Genomic DNA, 17,447 nt, shown 5'->3' with positions numbered 1-17,447 from the left:
AATTCGCATTTTTGCAGTGGTCTATACAATTGTGGGGGTAATTAGATAATGTTCTCGCTGTGTGGCTTTAGAGTTTTTATTAAAATATAAATCTCTTCCCTTTCAGAAGTGTACATAAATATAGATATATGTATGTAATATGTATGTATAAATGTAGTCTATGAGCGTAATACATATCCGAAAACCAAAACTAATCTTGTTTCCGCTGTCTGCTCTGTATTATGGTGGATTTCTTTGTTGTTGTAGGTCGTTTCTGCTTGTTCTTGTCGTATATAGTTTTCAATCGAACGGAAAGAAGGCAACCCGATGTGCCAGCCAGTCAACGCTTGCTTGGTTTGTTTTTTTTTTGTTTGTTTGTTGGTTTTATAATTATTATTACATATTACAGTTAATTCATAATTAAAGTTAAACAAATACTTATCCACTATTGTATTGTGTAATGTATGAAACATTTTAGCTGTATGTAATTTGTTTTGTTATGCTTTGTGTTTCGTAAGTATGTTTGTTTTGCTTTGCTTTCTAATGTCTCCGATTCCCTGTGCTACTTACACGTTGAACAATTACCCCGCATAATGTATGGGACTACATTAGAAAAACAAATTAGTTTCGACACACAGACAACGTGAGTTGCGTTGCACGGCATTTGGTTTGGCAAATGTTGTGTGCCACGTTCTCAGCAAGGTTGTCCTGTGGGTTTTGCAAGGGTTGAAGGGTTGTTTAGGTGGGCGGTTGGTTGGTTGGTTTGTCGGCTTAACGAGCGTGTGGCTATGAAAAATTAGCCACTTGCTGAAAAATTACACGTGTCTCTATGCCGAACTATATGTGTGTGTATGCATTTGTGTTTTGTGTGGTTTGCTTTGTATGGTATAAATGATTCTTCTTTTCTCCTAATGTTGCTAAGGGATTGTTGCTGCTGCTTTTGCTTCTGCTTCTGCTGATGTTGTTGGAATGGTGCTACACAACAAGTGTGTAAAGGTTTGTAAAGGTAGCTGATGTTGATATTATTTCTCGCAGCCAGCCAGTCTATTCATTTCCTTCTCTTCTATATATATACAACTGCGTATATATGCGGTTATTCAGATGGTTTGTAAGTGTGAGTGAGGTGTGTTGTATTTGTAGTTATGCTGCAACGAAAGTTACTTTAATTAACTACGACAAGAGGGAAATAATGTTTTTAACTCACCATAACAAACTAAACTAGGTAAAATTCAAATAGTTTGCAGTTATCCGGAGAATGCGAGATACCCAATGCCCACGCCCCGACCCCTTTTTAGTAGGGCTGATGCCGTTGCTGGCGTCCACCGCCGCGTTGCTTGCCACCGTTAAAACCGCCGCCACCACCGCCGCCGCCTGTTTCAGAAAAGGTTGGAAAATGTTTAAAGCATTAGTCAGTTAAAATTGAGTGTTTTTTTTTCGTCAGAAAGAATGGCATGCTCAACGTCTGCGGGAAGGAAAGGTGGGGGGGTGGGGGCATCTAAAGATTTCTTTAACTACGCCAAACGACTTAATTTCTTTGGATTTAGGGAAAATTTTGGCCAACTCTAGGGGCATAGCAAAATAAAAGAAACACAAGTCATGAAAAGCCAATGGAGGTGAACCAAAAATGATGGAACTGCTGTTTTACATAAATAAAATCATTTCGAATAGGCTATATAGAGTAGAGGATAAGGGCCAACAAGTCGTTGGTTAGATAGTTTGTGCTTGGCGCTTTTTTGAGTTAATACCTTTGGGGCCGCCGCCGCCACGGGGTCCACCGCGACCACCGCCCATATTGCCACCACCGCCGCCGCCGTAGCCGTTACCCTCAAAGCCGCCGCCGTAGCCATAGCCGTCTTTTGGTTGCAATGGCAATTCGTGGTTTAATCGCACAAAAGTGTCGTTGATTTCATGGATTGGGTCGTATAGAAAATTGGTGAGAACACAAACAAAGCTTATCTTATAAAATGGTCTAACAGGACACGAACAAAAAGATGGTGGAAAGTACCAAATTGTGTTGCCAAAAAGTTAAACTATTTATTTAAAAAATTTAGAGTGTCAATGCTCAGTTTTTTAGGAACACAATCAAACACTTTTTCTATTTTGGGTACGTCAACTTAAAATATTTTTTATATTTTAATTCAAAGATCATTTTCAAGTTTTAAAGTTGAAGGACTTCCTCAAAGTGTATTAATTAAATTATTAATTTATTTAAAATGCAAAGTTCAATATTATTTCTAATTTATTAGTTTATAAGTCTAAGTATTTAATTAAAAAAAATATATAATTGAAAATGGTGATTTCAAGTTTGTTAAAAAATTGAAACTCCGGGTTCAAGAAAAAGAACATTTTTAATTTAATTAAGATGAAGTATTACATTATTAAAAACTCAGGACTTTTAAACGCCCTGCAAGTATGTTAAATATTTCGTTATAAAATAACTACAAGGTAAACATTCTTCATTTTTTATAGTAATCTTGTTAATGGCTAGTTGGCAACACTTATGGTGGATTAAAATCTGGCTATAGATCGGAGGGTGCGCTAATGTTTTTACTTTGTTAAGTTTGATTTGGTCAAAATTTGTTCTGCTTAACTGGAGCGACGCCGCGCCGAGGGGAGACAATTCAAATGGCACATACCGAGAGAGCTGGAAAGGAATCACCATCTCCGGATCCGGAGGAGATTGTAGGTGGTGGGGAGAGATCAAGGGGAGGTTGTGGGCGGAAACTGAAATACACACAAAATTGTTGTCTGGTTTTGCTTTTTTTTTTCGTTTTTCTTTTATTTGCTCATTTCTCGTTTGTGGATTTTGATTATAAGATGGTTAAAATATTTCTCCGTTATTTGCTGTAGCTCAAAAGTACAATAGGTTTTTTGTTGCTTTAACATTTGGTTGTTGGTTGTTGTTGTTGTTGTTGTTGTTGTAGTTGTTGGTTGCTGGTACACAATTAAAATTTAAAAAACAATTATCGCTCGCTCTCCTTTTGCAAATGGCGAGGATACAGGCGCAAGGCGGCGCTCACACATACATCATGCGTTTCGATTGGTTGTTGTTTAGCTCGGTTATATAATAAATATAACTCTGGTTGTTGTTGTCTCAGATATTGGTTAGTTGTCGACTTGACGCTACTCGACTTATTAACATGTTTCACAATGTATTGCAATGGATTTCTCAATTCATTTCATTCGATTTCTCATTTAACAGCACTCGTTATGCATTTATGTTTTTTAATTTTTACCTCATTTTCCACACAACAATTTCAGCATTTCAATTTCAAATTAGTTATTTTAAAATGTTTGATTGAATATTTTCGTAAAGCAATTTTGTAAGGTTTGCCAAAAAAATTTGTGAATTCATTTGCTGCTCTTGTGTGTGTGTATTTTGAATGTCTCACCTCAGCAAAAAGTAATAAAATTGTTTTTTTTTGTATTTTTTTTTACTTCCATTCGAAGGATCTTCGGGGATTTAGAGGGTCTAGGGGATAGGGCAGGATGAGGATGCGGAGTTTGTCGCGAATATTATATTCTTGTGTGTCATAAAAAACGTTTTGCGAAAAACAAAAACAAATGCAAATAGTCAACAAATTTTACTTTATACTTGAGTGAATATAATTATTATAATAATTACTCTTCGTGTTCATTGTTGTTGTTGTTGTTGTAGCTGTTGTTAAAAACAAGAAAACTGGTTGTAGCTTAAGAATTGTCTCAGAAGTGGTTTGACAATATATTATTTCATTCATTTTAAAATTACTTTAGTGGTTTCATTATCATTATCATTTTTTTTTTAGTTTTTCAATGCATTTTACTAAAAACAAATATTAATTACGCTAAATTACTTGTAAATATATACGCTTTAAATGTAATAGAAAAAGGAAGATTTAAGTAAAAAATTAAAAACGTTACAGTTAAGTGAAAAGTTAACACTGTTGGTGCGGTATTGCATGGCGGATCGCTCGATTGCTCTTGGTCGCTTGGTTGTTTGCTTGCTTTCTTGCTTTGCTTGCTAGATTTGGATGTCGGTGGATAGTAGATGAACATAGTGGCTCTACTGGTGTTGTTCTCACCAAAGATGCTCGGACACCGGTGGTATCGGTTACCGGATTAGCCGGGCAGTCGGTTAACCGCTTGCGAGAAGCTTGGACAAGACAAAGGAGCGGCTTGCGCGATCGTTTTTAGATATTCGCTTTTGGGTGGTTGGTGGCTGTGTTTTGAGTTGAACTCTCATTGGGGTTTCATTTTTCTTATGTTTTGGTTTCATTTAGTTTGCTTTTTTTCGTTTTTGTGAGGCGAAACATCGGAAAATTCGGTATTACAATCATATAATCGTATATAAATATGTTCAAAAATCATAATTACGAAAGTAATATTACATAATTTTTAACTGGTAAAAGTGTGGATAGGGGGAACCGAAACACCCGATCTGTTTATTAATATCTTGGCATTTTTAAGAGATCAGATCTAACTCGGTGCTAAAGCTTCCACTACCCGCACTTATCTATGGTTGGTGGTTAGTTTTAGAATTTTGAGTTATAAAGTAACGGAATAGAAAATTATAAAGAAACTAAAAATATATTGTAGTTAAGGTTTTAATATAAAGTGGGGCACAAAATTATTGCTATATAATTGTATGGTAAGTATATGTAAAGGTATACAAAAATTTTGTTTATATCAAAAAAAATTTGTTTACACATTTAAACATCATAATAATCAGAATAATAATTAATAAAAATATAGCATAAAATGTATAAAAAACTTTTCTTGCTTGGATAATTTTAAGGTAAATGTAAGTGTCAACTTTTTTTTTCTTATTTTGCTTATTTTTTTAGTTTGTTTTGTATACAGACAACTTGCTAAAAACATTGAGAAACATGCAATTTCTTTGTTAAATAATTTACTCAAAGTTTATGAATAAAGATATATGTAAATGTACAAATGTATATATAATTGGTATACAGTCAAATTGTCGACGCACATTGACAACATTTGAAATGATTATTAGCAAAAGTTAATTTCAGGTTCTGCTCGATTTCAAATTCAAAGATATACGAATTATAAATGGTAGATTTATATATACATTTGCGCATAGCAATGCTTGTGTATGTGTGATTTGTTGGTGTTGTTCGACTTAACATTAAAAAACCATAAGAAAATTATATATTTATATATGCTTGAATTAAAATTACTAAAATTGACGAAGTGTGTTTTCTTTTGTTTGTTGGAAAAGCTTCATATTTGTTGCTACAATTAAGATGTTATTGATGTTGCTATTGTAGTTGTAATTATTTGTCGTTGTTCAGTAAGTTAGTTAGTTTGTTTGTTTTTTGTTTTCTTTTTGAGTTCTTTATCCTGGAATCAACGTATGAACATGCAGAAGGCCGCAATGCGCTAGCGATGCAACTAAAACAAGTCTCAAAAGTGGATTGTTTCTACATTACGTTACGTTTTTGTCAAGAAAGTGCAGCGGAAATGCAAATAAAGCAAATAAAAGAACGATCTAACGAATGGGGCCGGGGGTGCTGCAGTTCAATCGGAATATGATAATATCCCGGATCCGCTGCGCTGACTTTTTTGGGCCCCGGCCTTCAGATCTTAAGAGCTCTGGTTGTTGTACTCTTTTTCGTATTGTAGTTGTTTTTTACAAGGATTTGCCTTAAAATAATACTATCAAAAATAGTACCATAGTTAAATGTTACGTTTTATGTATAAATATATAACATTTGTATATATTTGATATAAATATATATGGTAGGTATATTGACGTATGGTGCATACGAAAACATATGCATTGCAAAGAACGTGAATATTATCCCGTTGCCGGAATAATATGTATCTAAAAATATATTTATATGCTATATATAAGGTATATATATTTAAATAGACATTGAATCAAAGCTTTGATTACGCGTTTCGTTTGTTTTGTTTTTTTTTGTTTGTTGTCGTTTCTGTTCTGGTTTGTTGTTTAGTGTTTTGTTTAACAAAACAAAAGGAGAAACTATTTAAATAACTATTTTATGGGAGTGCTGAGGGGGTAGTGGATGTGTGTGTATTTCAACAGATTTTGGTTTCAGTTGGTTCAAACAATAACAGTTTAGTTAACAATTAAAAAAGGCACAAGTTGCAATTGCGCAAAAGGCCAAAAACGCTGGCATTTCACACAGTTTCACATAATTGGCACATGCTCCTCGTGTGTTTGTGTTTCTTTGTTTGTTGTTATGTCTGGGTTTGTTTTGCTGTTGTTGTTTGTTTGCTGCCCTTGCGTTTGAGGTATTTGTCATCTTTGGAAAGTCTGTTGAAGGCGACCTCGCGACAACATCGCTGCTGTAGTCTAGTTGTTGTTGGTTGGTCCGGTCTGGTGGTTGCATATATATGGCAGTATTCTACCTCGGTTCTATATATGCCTCAACTTGAACGTCACGTCTACTTTTCTCTTCGCTCCTCTTCTCACTCTCTAAACAACACAATCTTTTTACACACGCTTCGTCAGTTTTATGTTTAAATGCTACTCAACTAATAATTGGTAATTAAATGTTTCGTTTAAATGAATTTTCGTTTAAAAAAGTACGCTTTAAAATTTAAAACATCAAATATATGCCTTTAAAATTATACGTAGTTATATATATATAAGATAGATATAAATGTGTATATAAAATTACGAATTTGCTTGTTATATTAGTTAAAGAAAATTGTCTGTCAACATACACATTTTGTTCAATATAAAATGAAATGTTTAAAATTTATATGTTAGCATTCAAGAATAGTTTTTCTTGTTTCATTTTTTTTGTCTACAATATTTAGAAGTTTTCTTGTTTTTAGCGACGTTGCTTTCGTAGTTGTTGTTCTTGTTGTTGTTGTTTGTTGTTGTTGATGTTGGTGTTTTTCTTTGACATCTATATGTCATATACCCACAAATATGCATATAGATAATACATGCGGTATATAAGCATATATATAGTTAGTATATAAAAATGCAGCAAAACTTATTGTTTTTGTTTTTCTCTCAGTTTTGTTTGAATGGGAAACACAACAACGTGGAAATTTGTATCAGATCGGGTCTATGGCAAAAATTAAAAAGTTTATATGGTGTTCTGCGGTTGTTGTTGCTTTGTTTGCTTGTATTTTTCTTTCTGATTTTGCTGACCATTCTTTTTGTGGCTAGGCTCTACTTAGAACTGCTGATAGTTGTTGCTATTCTTGTTTTGATGGTAATTACTCGACGTGTTGTTATTGTAATAATTGTTTTGAGCACTACTTTGTTGTTTGTTGTATTTACCATAACCGTAGTCATATCCATTATAGTAGCCGCCGGAATAGTAGTCGCCATAGCCACCGGCACCATATCCGCCGTAGCCGCCATATCCCGAGTAAGAACCTTGTCCGTCCCACTGGTTGTTGTATCCTAAGGGAAAGAGGGTAGTGGGATTAAGAAGTGGTTCGCTGGAAGTACACTCCCTTATCTGGGTTTGCTATACTAACCACCACGTCCTCCGTAGCCACCACGTCCGCCGCGCATACCGCCACGTGGTCCGCCTCGCATACCTCCCATCATCTGGTTCTCTGGCTTGGGCGTGGCCCGCTTGACATCGACCTCCTTGCCGGCGATCTTCTGTTTGGGCGTCTTCAGCAGATCTGTCACCACCTGCTCCGAATCGAAGGTGATGAAGCAGAAGCCCTTGCGCTGCGACTTTTGCTTGTCGAATGGCATCTCAACCTCTACAATCTTTAAAAAGTAATAATAATAATAAAATAGTAAATATTATTGTATTCAAAGTCAACTCTTCCTTTTTGTTACAATAAAATTTGGGGTACTTACGTTGCCAAACTGTCCGAAGTAGGTCTTAATCTCTTCATCGCTAATCTCTGTGGTCAGGCCACCGACAAAGATCTTGCCATGGCGGGCCTTGGCCTTTTTGGGATCAACCTTCTTGCTGTTGATTATGTGCTCCTCGGCGGCGCTAACTTTATCAATGGCTTCGGTGTTGGTGAACACGATGAAGGCAAATCCTCGCGAGCGTCCAGTCTGAGGATCTGTCTTGACATTGATGCTCTCAATCTCGCCATACTTGCCGAAGTGATCGCGCAGTTCCTCTGCAAAAATAAGAAACGCAGAGTATGAGTAAATGGTTAACGTTATTTAATTACTAAGAAAAGATAGTTTCTGTTTTGATATTAAGCAAACAAAAATATGCATTGTATTTACTTTTGAACAGAGATAAAATAAAACTCGAATTAGTCTTATCCATTGTTTGAGAAAATATCAAAACTTTGAATTATAAAGACATTTTTGCACTTACTTTCAGTCGTTTCCCAGCTCAGACCGCCCACAAACAGTTTTCTGCGAAAGGTCAAAGTAGAATTGGTTAGTTTTACGGGTCAAAACACGGTACAAGTTCTACGGAGGGAACTTTTGGGAAGTCTGGGAATAAAGGTATATTTGGGAATACAGGCACGAAAAATAGGTTGTGTTTAATGCGCGAGGCAATATACTTTCTTGATTTACTTTAAATTTCTCTTCTCTTACTGTTTTTTGGTATTGGCTGCAAAAGAATTGATGACAGAGCAAAAATACAAAACGAATAAAAAAAACTCACCAAATTTGAAGTGAAAAATTGCTTTAGTTACTGTATTGCAATCAAAGAATTGATCGGATAGTGTCAAAAAACTTGCAAACTCGGAAATGAGCGAAAGAGTTCGAGGAGCGAGCGAGCGATCGATCGAGACACAAAACGAGCGAAAGATATAGATATATAATATATATAGAGATATGCAAGAGTGAATTATTTAGTTTTTGTTTTTGGGTATACTTATAGTTTTTGTTTGTACAATTAACAATTAACAATTAGTCTTTATTCAATAGGATGAGAAAAATGCAAAGGTTTTTATGCTGGATTGTGGTTGGTTTTACTTGCTTTATTTGGCTTTATTTATTTTATTTTTATAAAAAAGAGTGTTAAAAAAAATATGCATAGTCACTTATGGTTTACTGTGATGTACGTTACTCTCATAGATTTCTGGTTTTTCGGAAAGATATCTCAGCGTTCTCGGCGGATTCCCGGCAAATTTGGAACAGTCTCGTCACACGGCGGCGGAATTTCGATTGCAATTAGTGATTGTGCGTCATATAGTCTGCGGCAATTCATTACGTTACATTCGTTCTTTGTGTTTCTTTCATCGGCGATATATGATATATATTTTTTGAGCTTCATAAAAATAAACGAAAAAACTGCGAGTCTCTTTCACTCGGTCTCTCTCTATCTCCGATTACTTGGTACTTTTTTTTTGGTTGGATAATTTACAAGTTATAAGTTAAGATACAATACAATATATACTCGTATACGGTTTACATATGGATCCAATTTAAATCGAGATAATTTGTTGATAATTTTGTGTGTCGATAGTTCTATATATTGGCTGACTGACTGATTGATTGTTTTAGTTTTGGTTAGATAAATACCATCAGCATCAGTATCGGCGGAGCGGAGACTTTTGGAGATTGGAGACTGAAGTGTGGAGGAGAGGGTTGGAATCCTCCAAGTCCGAATCCGCCGAATCCGAATCCGTAACCATTTGCCGGGGGCAGGAATACGAATCCAAATCCAAATCCGAATCCAAATGCGACTCGAGCATAGCTTATACCCTTGGCATTTCACTTCTCTCAAAACCTGCCGGAGAGGAACAAGGTTAGTTCGCTCACAAGACAACAGGACAAGCTATGATTTTGGATTTAATATCTCTCCATTCCATCATCCTTCTTTTTGGGGGATTCTCCATCATCATCAGCGCTGGTTTCGTATTTTCTTTTTTATGTACAGCATCGTGTGACTTAAGATTAAACTTAGACATTAAATGATCAGTAGGATGGGCAAATGAAGTGTATGCTAAACCTAAAAAAAAACCAGGGGCAAACCAAGGACCATATTCTTATCTTATTTTTTTAAACTTTTTTCAATTTTATTACACAGCAAAGTACGTTCTTTAAACTAGCTATTATTTTTGGCGCCTTGGTAACTCTAAAAACAACGCCGGCTGTCGCTCTCCGAAAGAGAAAGAGTGGAAAAGAGATGGCGAGGGGGAGCGAGAGAACGAACGAAGCCGGCAAGCCAAAGAGAATAAGTGAAAACTGCAAAACACGCACACAAACACACACACAACCGCAAGCGTTAGTATGTATGCATGTATGCGGCCGCCATTTTGGGTACAGAACTGGAAGAGCACAAAATAACAACGAAAAGCCGAACCAAATAGTAATGCGAACAAAAAGAATACAATGGCAAATACAAACATAACATTTTTCCAACTTTTTTCTTTGTTTTTTGCAAGTGAAAGGCAACACTACATGTGTGTGTGTGTGTGGGGCAACGTGGGTACCAAACTTAACCTCACAAAGGGGGAAAATGTGCTCCAAGCTAAAGAAAAGCTCATGTTTTCAGTGCACAAAAAAGTGTGTGTGTAGAGGAGTTCCCTGAAAATTTTCCATGGCTCCCAAGGGTCTTTCATGGTGCATTTTCCTGAAGATTCTATTAATATGACTGAAGTACAGTCGCACCGACACCTTACACACACACATACACAGGGCGCAAGCAAGAGCGAGAGAGAACACAAAAGGGGTCAGACTTCCCCCGCAAAAACCCCTTAAACACCATAGCACTCGACCAACGACGTTAGCTTCGCATTTACGTAACAGAGTAGGCAATATATACGTATATGTATAGGAGAAAATCTATGGGGGGCACATGATCATCAGCTGCCCGTCGCAAAGAAAAAAAGATATATTCCCTGCATAATACACATACCTGTCGTCATCCCGCTGGCCGGATCCGCCCGACTGGTTGTCGGAACTGCCGTTAGTGGAGCCGGCGGCGGCCCCATCCCCGTTTTCAGATCCTGGTCCGTCGGCGGTCACGTCCTTGGTGAAATCCTCTCCGTTCATTTCGCTATCGACTTGCTGCTTGTCGGCCATATTGTATAATGTGAATTACTAATTTCGGGGGCTAAACAGCACGATTTTCGGTTCGGAGCCGGAGATTTTTACACACTCGCCAAAAAGTCGCGCGTACGAATGACGACCGGAAAATGACAAATGCAAGCCACAGCGTGTGTATATGGGTGCGGCGTTGCCACCTCGTAGCACTGTCAGCTCGGACGTTTTGGTATTATTTTTGTAAGTTCTTTACCAACCTGAATGATTTGACCGGGTGGATTTTCTTTACAGTTACACAGCATTACTTTGGCATTATAAGTTTATTCTCACCCCTAAATAGCAATTACAGGGGTTAAATTGGGCGCGTGACCTGTGGGTCAGTGATGTGGCATCCCTATTTCAAGCAGTGTGCATACACCCAAAATGGTTAATATTAAAAAATACCAAAACTATTTAAAAAATACCAAAATTATTTAAAAATTTTAAATACCAAAACTTATGGTTACAAAAATTACATAAAATGTAAATAATATATAAATTTACCGGATTCTTATAAAAACAAGGTAATAACTCGTGTTAACCCATATAACCAAGTGAAACTAAATCTTATCTTTCCTCAAAAATACCGATTTGTCCACCCCCAAGACAGTGTGTACACACCCGCCGCAAAGCCGCCATCATTCACACACTAACGCAACGCACACCTACACACGCAAAAAGAAACCGAGAATAAAACGCTGCAGAGGCAAAAAAGAAGAAAAGAGGAGCGAACGTCGGTTCTCTTCTAGATTCAACACACTTGTCCAATTGTATAGCGTTTGCGATTATTTTCTACTCAAAAGCCACAACCAATGCATCGTAACTTAATTCAACAACAACTGTGATCGCCAAACATCGGAAAATAAAAAAAAAACGCACGTCAAGAATTGCCAAGTTAGTTATTCTCAAGAAAAACGAAAAAATTGCAACAAAGTTAGAGAGTGTGCGTGTGTGCATGTGTTTTGTGTGCAGCTTGCAATTTTGCATTGTATTTTACAAGTTGTACCAATGATTTTTAAATCCAAAAATACCGCATAATTTCAGCGCTCCACTGCAAAATCCACCTTCCCCCGCTCCCGCAGGAAGATAACAAAGAAAAGTGCTACAAAAAGTGCCGATTTTCGCAGAATATCAACCCACAAGCAATACACATTGTGCATTATAAAAGGAGAAAAATTGCAAAAAAAAAAAAAAAAAAGGTGAGCCGGCGGCGGCCTCGTGTGCGTGGTCTACAAAAACTGACATTTTCCATTTTCATTTGGGGTGGCTAATTCTAAAAAAAATAGCTAAAAAAATCTCCACTGGGCGTGTATTTTTCGTGGTTCCGTTTATATTTTATTCCATTTTAGCGGCTTTTTTTTATTGCCTGTTCATAACCTAAAATTGTAGAAAAAATTTTGTTTTTGTAAATTTTTGTTTAAATGGTGCTCTTTAACTATCGCTTTCTTTGTTCTTCCTACACACGCGGTTCGCAGAAACAGAGAGAGGAGGCGAGAGAGAGTGGCGCGTTCATAACCTTGCATGTGTGTATGTGCCGCAACTCTTTGTGCATTATTTGTTTTATCGGCGAATATTTATGGTAAAGGGGGTTAAAGAATAGATATAAACCGCTCGATATACAACATATGGTTTACTAGGGCCTAGATTGATTTTTATGCAATTTGCCTTTGGGCCAAGCTGGAGTTCAATGAAAGCGGCGCCACAACCTTGAAGCCCGAACATAACCTCAATTTAATTCATGCTCCCCGCTTGGCGGCTTCTTTTTTATTATTATTCATACATACATATACATATATGAGGTCATTTACTTTACCCACACATGTTTGTCCTTTGAACCAGGATCGCAGGTATAAAACTCAGAGCACGTGCAGGGTTAAATATCCTAGCAAAATGCAGAGCAACAACAACTTTAGGTGACAGCTGCATTACACTAAATTGTCCCCTTTTTTCGCATGTGCGAATGTGTGTGGGGCCAAAAAGTGGGTCAAACTGCTTCGCTGCGTCTTTTTTTTTTTGTGTACTGCGGTAAAATGAGCTCCTTTATGGAGCACTTTTATCCTTTGGTCTAGTGAAACTCTAGATCCTCGTTTGGTAGCACAATAGAGGTCAAAATAATAGTGACTAAAGAAAAATAAGTGGAGGCTGCGACCACCAATTTAGATACATATGTAGAAGGAGTCTACAACTACAAACCAAATAGGTTAAATACTAACTAAATAATACTTACGTCGTTAAATATAATTAAGAGCATTTTAATAGAAAAATATTAGTTTATATTAGTTTTAATAAAGGATATAAAAACCCAGAGTCACCTATGTATGCTGTCCTTTACAAAAAAACAAAAGTGATACTTTTAAAGAATTAATTTCTTTACCCCTTTCTAAACTTGGTCCAAAAACACTAAAATAAGATTACTTATAAGTTTGAAGCTTAATATGAATACGAATTGATTCATATCAAAGAGCTAAATTTAAAGTAAACCGACACATTAGGGTTTGCAGATAACCAAGTAGGTTTATGCTTAGCTTTCAACATCAACAGATTGAGAAATCGACACTGTTTCTTTTGCCAGTTTTAATAATTTAGAAATCAGACATTTTCCCTGTATAATTCTTCTTAGTTTATATATTTAAGTGCCTGTATATTTTTTGCACTGTTTCGCAGAAGTTTGAATCCCACACTTGACTCCAAACCATCGACACCGATTATCAAATAAGTGTCGAGAAGTCCAAAAAGCGGCTAGAAAGTATCAGTAATTGGTACCGGAAATCGGCAACTGAAAAGCCCGTTGTTTAGAGCAGGAAGAATCAATCGCCAGCTATGGTCATGGATGCGACCCAATCGCAGCAGCCTTCGCCGCAGTCGGTGGGACGCGAGTTTGTCCGCCAGTACTACACGCTGCTGAACAAGGCGCCCAATCACTTGCACCGCTTCTATAACAACAATTCGTCGTACATCCATGGGGAGTCCAAGTTGGTGGTGGGTCAGCGGGAGATCCACAACCGTATCCAGCAGCTGAACTTCAACGATTGCCACGCAAAGATCAGCCAGGTGGACGCCCAAGCCACGTTGGGCAACGGTGTGGTGGTGCAGGTCACCGGTGAGCTGTCCAACGACGGCCAGCCAATGCGGCGGTTCACCCAGACGTTCGTACTGGCCGCCCAATCGCCGAAGAAGTACTACGTGCACAACGACATCTTCCGCTACCAGGATGTGTACATCGAGGACGAGCAGGACGGTGAGTCGCGATCGGAGAACGATGAGGAGCACGACGTTCAGGTGGTGGGCGGCGTTGGTGGCACTGTGGATCAAGCAGTTCAGGTGGCGGGCGATGTGGTCGCCCAGCAGCCGCAGCAACAGCAGGCGCCTCCGCAGCCGCAGGCCCAGGTGGTGGTGCCACAGCAGGTGGCTCCTGTAGCGGCCGGTGGTGCTGCCCCGCAGCAGATCTTCTACCCATTGCCAGCGGGAGCTGCTGCCGGACGTCCAGTGGCCGTTTTGCCGGCAGCCCCCCAGGCAGCAGCGGTTCCACTGCCCGCGCAGTTCACCGTACCGCCGCCACAGCCCATCCAGAATGGAGTGGTGTCGCACGAGGAACTGCAGCAGCAGCAGGTGCTGGTTCCACCCAGCGTTTCTCCTCTGGTGCAGCAGCAGCCGCCGAGCGGCACACCAGTGCTGCCCATTGTCCCGGTGCCAAGTGCAGGCTTCCAGCAGTCGCCACTGGTGGCACCACAGCTCATTCAGCAGCAGCAGCAACCTCCACAGCTGCCCCCGCAGCAACAGCAGCAACCCATCCAGCAGCAGCCCTTGCAGCAGCAGCAACAGCCGCTGGCGGAACCCGAGGAAGTCGAGGTTCCACCGCGACAGCTGCAGAAACCACCCACGCCCGTCGATGACTTCAAGACCATCCACGAGCAGCAGCAGCAGGAGAAGTACGAGGCCGCCAAGCAGCAGCAAAACGAGCCAAAGACCTACGCGAATCTGTTCAAGTCCACGTCCTCCTCGCCGAGCGGCTTTGTAAATGCCGCTCTGCAGCAGCAGCAGCAACTCCAGCAGCAGCAGCAACAGCAGCAGTCGATCAGCAGCAACACTTACAGCTCGTCGTCGGGATCCGCGGGCGGCGGCAACGGCGGTCAGGTTAGCTACTCGACCACCGCTTCATCCTACAACAATAGCAACGGCAACTCGCGACTGGACAACGGCGGTCCGCTGCCGCAGCGCAACAACTCGATCCGGAACAACAAGGGTGGTGAGTCAACAATCCTCCCTTAACTTTATTGGGGTCATTGGCCTTAAGTCGAGAAATAAGTTTGAAATGCACACTTTTCGAAGGTGAAAAATATTACTGTTTCGTTGAGAAATGTTGTAATATTGTAATGTAACAGTTTTTTATTTCTATTTTGTATTATTTCATTAGAAAGAGAAATGGATGATAAGAGGCATACATTTGATATCTTATAGTTCTTATTTTAATGCTATTCCTGAGAAATGTGTGATTTCATTATTGAACATGAATCATTTTTGTTGGAAAAGTCTGCTAGACTACATACTAACCAGAGCCACGTCATAGGCAAGATAATAATTATTCAAAATTAAATGAAAGAGAGCTTTATGATCAAATGAGTAATTTGTTTTATAGACATTTTGTGTTGTACTCATTCTAAGTTATTAATAATTATTTTTTTTTACAGACTTTGAGCAGCGTCGTCCGAGCAACACGCAACAATTCGGCGATAATCAACAGTTGTTTCTGGGAAATATACCACACCACGCCAGCGAGGATGATTTGCGCGATCTGTTCTCGCGCTTCGGAAATGTTTTGGAGCTGCGCATCCTGTCCAAGGCTGGCAACAAGGTGCCACCGGGCATGCGCAGTCCGTTGAACTACGGCTTCATTACCTACGACGATACCGAGGCGGTGCAAAAGTGCCTAGCCAACTGCGTAAGTATACCACCCTAAAATTACTCTAAACTGTCAGTGCAGACTTACGAAGTAAATTCAAGTTTTGGGTATTTTTAAATATTATTAGGTTTGTGGGTTTCAACCTGAAAACTTCAAAGTAAACTTTAAATTTAAATAATTTCCATTCTATAGCCCCTGTACTTCCCGGAGAACTCACCAGACGGCCAGAAGTTGAATGTGGAGGAGAAGAAGCCGCGCGTCCGCAACGACATGCTGCCCCGTCAGCCGATCGGTGGGAACAATCTTAACAACAACATGGGTCGTTTGGGCGGCAACAACGGACCGCAGTCGCGTCCAATGGGAAACAACAATGGCAGCGGTGGCGGAATGATGCGTAACAATCCAGGAGGTAATAATCTCCGCCAGGGAGGCGGCGGTGGAGGCGGAAACGGAGCTCCGCGCCTGGGCGGGGGCGGTGGATTCGGGCAGCGCCAGGATAACCGCACCGGCGGCGGCAACAACCAGTCCAACGGACCGCTGCGCGGCGCCGGAAATGGACAAACCAGTGGTGGCAACTACGGACGTCGCTAAAGGAATTCCTCAGCACATCAGCAAAAGCATCAACAACTACAGCAGCAGTAGCCACAAATACAAGAACAGCAACAACCCAACGTTAAGAACATCAACTTCTTCCACAATGCAATCAATCAATTACATTCAAGAACATCTCATGCAATTAAAACACACAAAGACACGCAAATCACACTGAACATAAAGTAGTTGGAGCAACAAAAAATGTCAACTGTCCTTTAAATGTTCCTGAGCGCAATTTGGGGCGTCGAGCTAAAACAAAAAACAATAAGTAACGTCAAGGTCTTGGAGCCTCTCCTTAGTTTAATTGCGTTAGGCTCGCTTTTTCCAGCCAGTTCGTGCCAAAATATACCGAAATTCTGTGCAAATCTCTGTTGTGAATCCAAAATGAACGCTTCAGCTCGTCAACTGCTACTCTCTACCACCCACCACCCCCCCACGAAATCACCCACATCATTAAACACGTGTATTAAGTTTAAGTCTCAATCAAGCACATCCATCAGATAAACACTCATCGAAGAAACACAAACAGACGGCAGACACACACACACACACACACACACACCCATCTTAGCATAAACGTAAACTTTAATTTTCAGTTTAACAAATCACTTTCAAAAAAAATTACCTTAAGTTCGCATGATGAGAGAAATTGGTTAAAAAAAAAAAGGAAAGGAGCAATGCAACACATTTTCGTTTGTTTTTTTATTTAATATCCACAAATACTTAAGCTAAATAAAAGAAGAAATTAAAAGGGAAAACTTAAAAAATTTAGCTAAAAGATATAAACAGAAAAAAAAAACAAACAAAAAAATGAAAAACCTTTGTAAAATGCAATAAAAAAGAGCAAAAGAAAGACTTGAAAAACTAAATCTAAAAACAAAAAAAAATGGTAACACGAGAAAAATGTAAGGCGCGGTTAAGCAAGCAAAACAACAAGATCAAGCAAAAACACACAAGAACACAAACCTCTTGAAAAACATTGAAAATGAAACGAAAATCAATTTAGCACCCAGCCGCATG

General features: G+C 39.1%; 2 protein-coding genes across 3 annotated transcripts; one reads left to right on the top strand and one right to left on the bottom strand.

Moving 5' to 3' along the window:
* Positions 1–488: 488 nt before the first annotated feature.
* On the bottom strand, positions 489–11,062 carry LOC108139217 (RNA-binding protein squid). 2 transcript variants are annotated; one of them, XM_017261869.2, is made up of 8 exons: positions 10,767–11,062; positions 8,268–8,308; positions 7,787–8,061; positions 7,450–7,693; positions 7,247–7,372; positions 1,725–1,832; positions 1,184–1,350; positions 489–1,124 (listed from the first exon to the last, which is right to left on the bottom strand). In XM_017261869.2, exons 1-7 carry the CDS (start codon positions 10,931–10,933, stop codon positions 1,271–1,273), a joined length of 1,041 nt encoding a protein of 346 aa, XP_017117358.1. In that variant the 5' UTR covers positions 10,934–11,062; the 3' UTR covers positions 489–1,124; positions 1,184–1,270. The 2 variants fall into 2 exon arrangements, with proteins under 2 accessions (XP_017117358.1, XP_017117359.1); XM_017261870.2 differs by lacking the exon at positions 1,725–1,832 and having other exon boundaries at positions 10,767–11,061.
* Positions 11,063–13,595: 2,533 nt separating this feature from the next.
* Positions 13,596–17,112, top strand: LOC108139303 (ras GTPase-activating protein-binding protein 1). The gene is made up of 3 exons (XM_017262002.2): positions 13,596–15,179; positions 15,622–15,872; positions 16,026–17,112. The coding sequence occupies exons 1-3, from the start codon at positions 13,754–13,756 to the stop codon at positions 16,422–16,424; spliced, it is 2,076 nt and encodes a 691-aa protein (XP_017117491.1). The 5' UTR covers positions 13,596–13,753; the 3' UTR covers positions 16,425–17,112.
* Positions 17,113–17,447: the final 335 nt, after the last annotated feature.

Source organism: Drosophila elegans, unplaced genomic scaffold, assembly GCF_018152505.1.
Source record: "Drosophila elegans isolate 14027-0461.03 unplaced genomic scaffold, ASM1815250v1 contig_476, whole genome shotgun sequence".
NCBI lineage: Eukaryota > Metazoa > Arthropoda > Insecta > Diptera > Drosophilidae > Drosophila > Drosophila elegans.
Note: the sequence above shows the minus strand (reverse complement) of the source record. Positions and strands in the feature narration are given on the sequence as shown.

Excerpts from the sequence above, each read along its gene's own strand:
- LOC108139217 (XM_017261869.2), bottom strand. The coding sequence starts at position 10,933 with ATGGCCGACAAGCAGCAAGTCGATAGCGAAATGAACGGAGAGGATTTC. Across the intron at positions 7,694-7,786 it reads ACTTCGGACAGTTTGGCAAC|ATTGTAGAGGTTGAGATGCC; the intron begins GTAAGTACCCCA and ends TACTTTTTAAAG. Across the intron at positions 7,373-7,449 it reads TGGCTACGGAGGACGTGGTG|GATACAACAACCAGTGGGAC; the intron begins GTTAGTATAGCA and ends TCTTTCCCTTAG.
- LOC108139303 (XM_017262002.2), top strand. The coding sequence starts at position 13,754 with ATGGTCATGGATGCGACCCAATCGCAGCAGCCTTCGCCGCAGTCGGTG. Across the intron at positions 15,180-15,621 it reads GATCCGGAACAACAAGGGTG|ACTTTGAGCAGCGTCGTCCG; the intron begins GTGAGTCAACAA and ends TTTTTTTTACAG. Across the intron at positions 15,873-16,025 it reads AAAAGTGCCTAGCCAACTGC|CCCCTGTACTTCCCGGAGAA; the intron begins GTAAGTATACCA and ends TCCATTCTATAG.